This window comes from Salvelinus sp. IW2-2015, unplaced genomic scaffold (assembly GCF_002910315.2).
Source record: "Salvelinus sp. IW2-2015 unplaced genomic scaffold, ASM291031v2 Un_scaffold2219, whole genome shotgun sequence".
In the NCBI taxonomy this organism is placed as follows: domain Eukaryota; kingdom Metazoa; phylum Chordata; class Actinopteri; order Salmoniformes; family Salmonidae; genus Salvelinus; species Salvelinus sp. IW2-2015.
The window spans coordinates 52,030-54,012 of record NW_019943549.1 but is presented as its reverse complement, the minus strand read 5'-3'; the positions used below and the strand labels follow the sequence as shown (position 1 = coordinate 54,012).

At 45.8% G+C, this 1,983-nt stretch overlaps 1 protein-coding gene across 1 annotated transcript in view; it reads right to left on the bottom strand.

Moving 5' to 3' along the window:
* ltn1 (listerin E3 ubiquitin protein ligase 1) overlaps positions 1–1,983 on the bottom strand; it is a 78,884-nt gene that overhangs the window by 69,126 nt on the left and 7,775 nt on the right. Inside the window, 2 exon segments of the mRNA XM_070440099.1 lie at positions 485–658; positions 744–924. Coding sequence (XP_070296200.1) covers positions 485–658; positions 744–924 — 355 coding nt within the window.

The window sequence follows — 1,983 nt, the reverse complement described above, 5'->3', positions numbered from 1 at the left end:
ACAAATCCTTTCCTATTTACGGCCATCAGGCAACATGAAAAAGGAGCGCCGTATACCAAGCGACCACAGATCGACTTTTCCTATTTTTTACGGCCAGTCGAGGTCGTATAGCTTAACGAAAAAGACTTCAACGGACCACCAATCCTTTCCTAGTTACGGCCATCAGGCAACATGAAAAGACTACAACGACCACAATCCTTTCTAGTTACGCCATCAAGCAACATAAAGACTACAACGACCCAATCCTTTCCTAGTTACGGCCATCAGGCAACATGAAAAAGACTACAACGACCACAATCCTTTCCTAGTTACGGCCATCAGGCAACATGATCCTTAGCAAAAAAAATGTGTGTGCCATTCAACCCCGTTCAGAAATATGGCAAAGCTTCAAATACTCCCGGGAGTTTTCCGTGGATGACGTCAGCCCCGTCACTATCTACCGGTTTGAATGTCTGTGGTTACATCGACCCCCCAGCAGACTTACTGTTAAGGTGGAGAGCGTGTGGAGTACAGCTTCCCAGAGAGGAGGCAGCACCACAGGGTCCGTGTCGTCTATAGACAGTAGAACAGCGGGACATACTCTGGCAGCCTCAGTCTGCACCAGACCTGGAGTGTGTTCACACAGGGAAGACACCACCTCGAAGAAAGCACCACGCACCTGGAGAGAGAGACCAGAGGACACACCGAGGAGGTTAGTGGGAGGTGTGTGTGTGTGCGTGCGTGTGTGTACCCTATCTCCGTACCTGTGGGGTCTTGTGTCTGCTGTACTTCCAGAACTTGGCCTGGTTGAGGAGGTGTGTCAGTCTGTCCTGCAGGTCTTGTGTGTCTGTCTGGGGTAAGGAGGACAGCAGTCTCTTCACCCCCAGTAGAGAGCTGGTAAGCAGGCGGATGAACTTCGCCTCCCTCTCCTCCTCTGGTACACTCCTCATAACACATCATCAACAGGTTAATGAATCAGTCTCTACCTCTGCTGCTGGCCTATCATATAACACATCATCAACAGGTTAATGAATCAGTCTCTACCTCTGCTGCTGGCCCCTATCATTATTAACACATCATCAACGGTTAATGAATCAGTCTCTACCTCTGCTGCTGGGCCTACATATAACACATCATCAACAGGTTAATGAATCAGTCCTACCTTTGCTGCTGGCCTATCATATAACACATCATCAACAGGTAATGAATCAGTCTCTACCTCTGCTGCTGGCCTATCATATAACACATCATCAACAGGTTAATGAATCAGTCTCACCTCTGCTGCTGGCCTATCATATAACACATCATCAACAGGTTAATGAATCAGTCTCTACCTCTGCTGCTGGCCTATCATATAACACATCATCAACAGGTTAATGAATCAGTCTCTACCTCTGCTGCTGGCCTAATCATATAACACATCATCAACAGGTTAATGAATCAGTCTCTACCTCTGCTGCTGGCCTATCATATAACACATCATCAACAGGTTAATGAATCAGTCTCTACCTCTGCTGCTGGCCTATCATAAACACATCATCAACAGGTTAATGAATCAGTCTCTACCTCTGCTGCTGGCCTATCAAATAACACATCATCAACAGGTTAATGAATCAGTCTCTACCTCTGCTGCTGGCCTATCAATAACACATCATCAACAGGTTAATGAATCAGTCTCTACCTCTGCTGCTGGCCTATCATATAACACATCATCAACAGGTTAATGAATCAGTCTCTACCCTCTGCTGCTGGCCTATCATATAACACATTCATCAACAGTTAATGAATCAGTCTCTACCTCTGCTGCTGGCCTATCATATAACACATCACAACGATATAATTGAATAGGTCCTACCTCTGCCTGCTGGCCTATAATAAACTACATCATCAATCAACAGGTTAATGAATCAGTCATAACTCTGCTGCTTGGCCTACTATCATTATAAACACATCCATCAGATCAGGTTAATGAATCAGTCTCTACCTCTGCTGCTGGCCTATCAT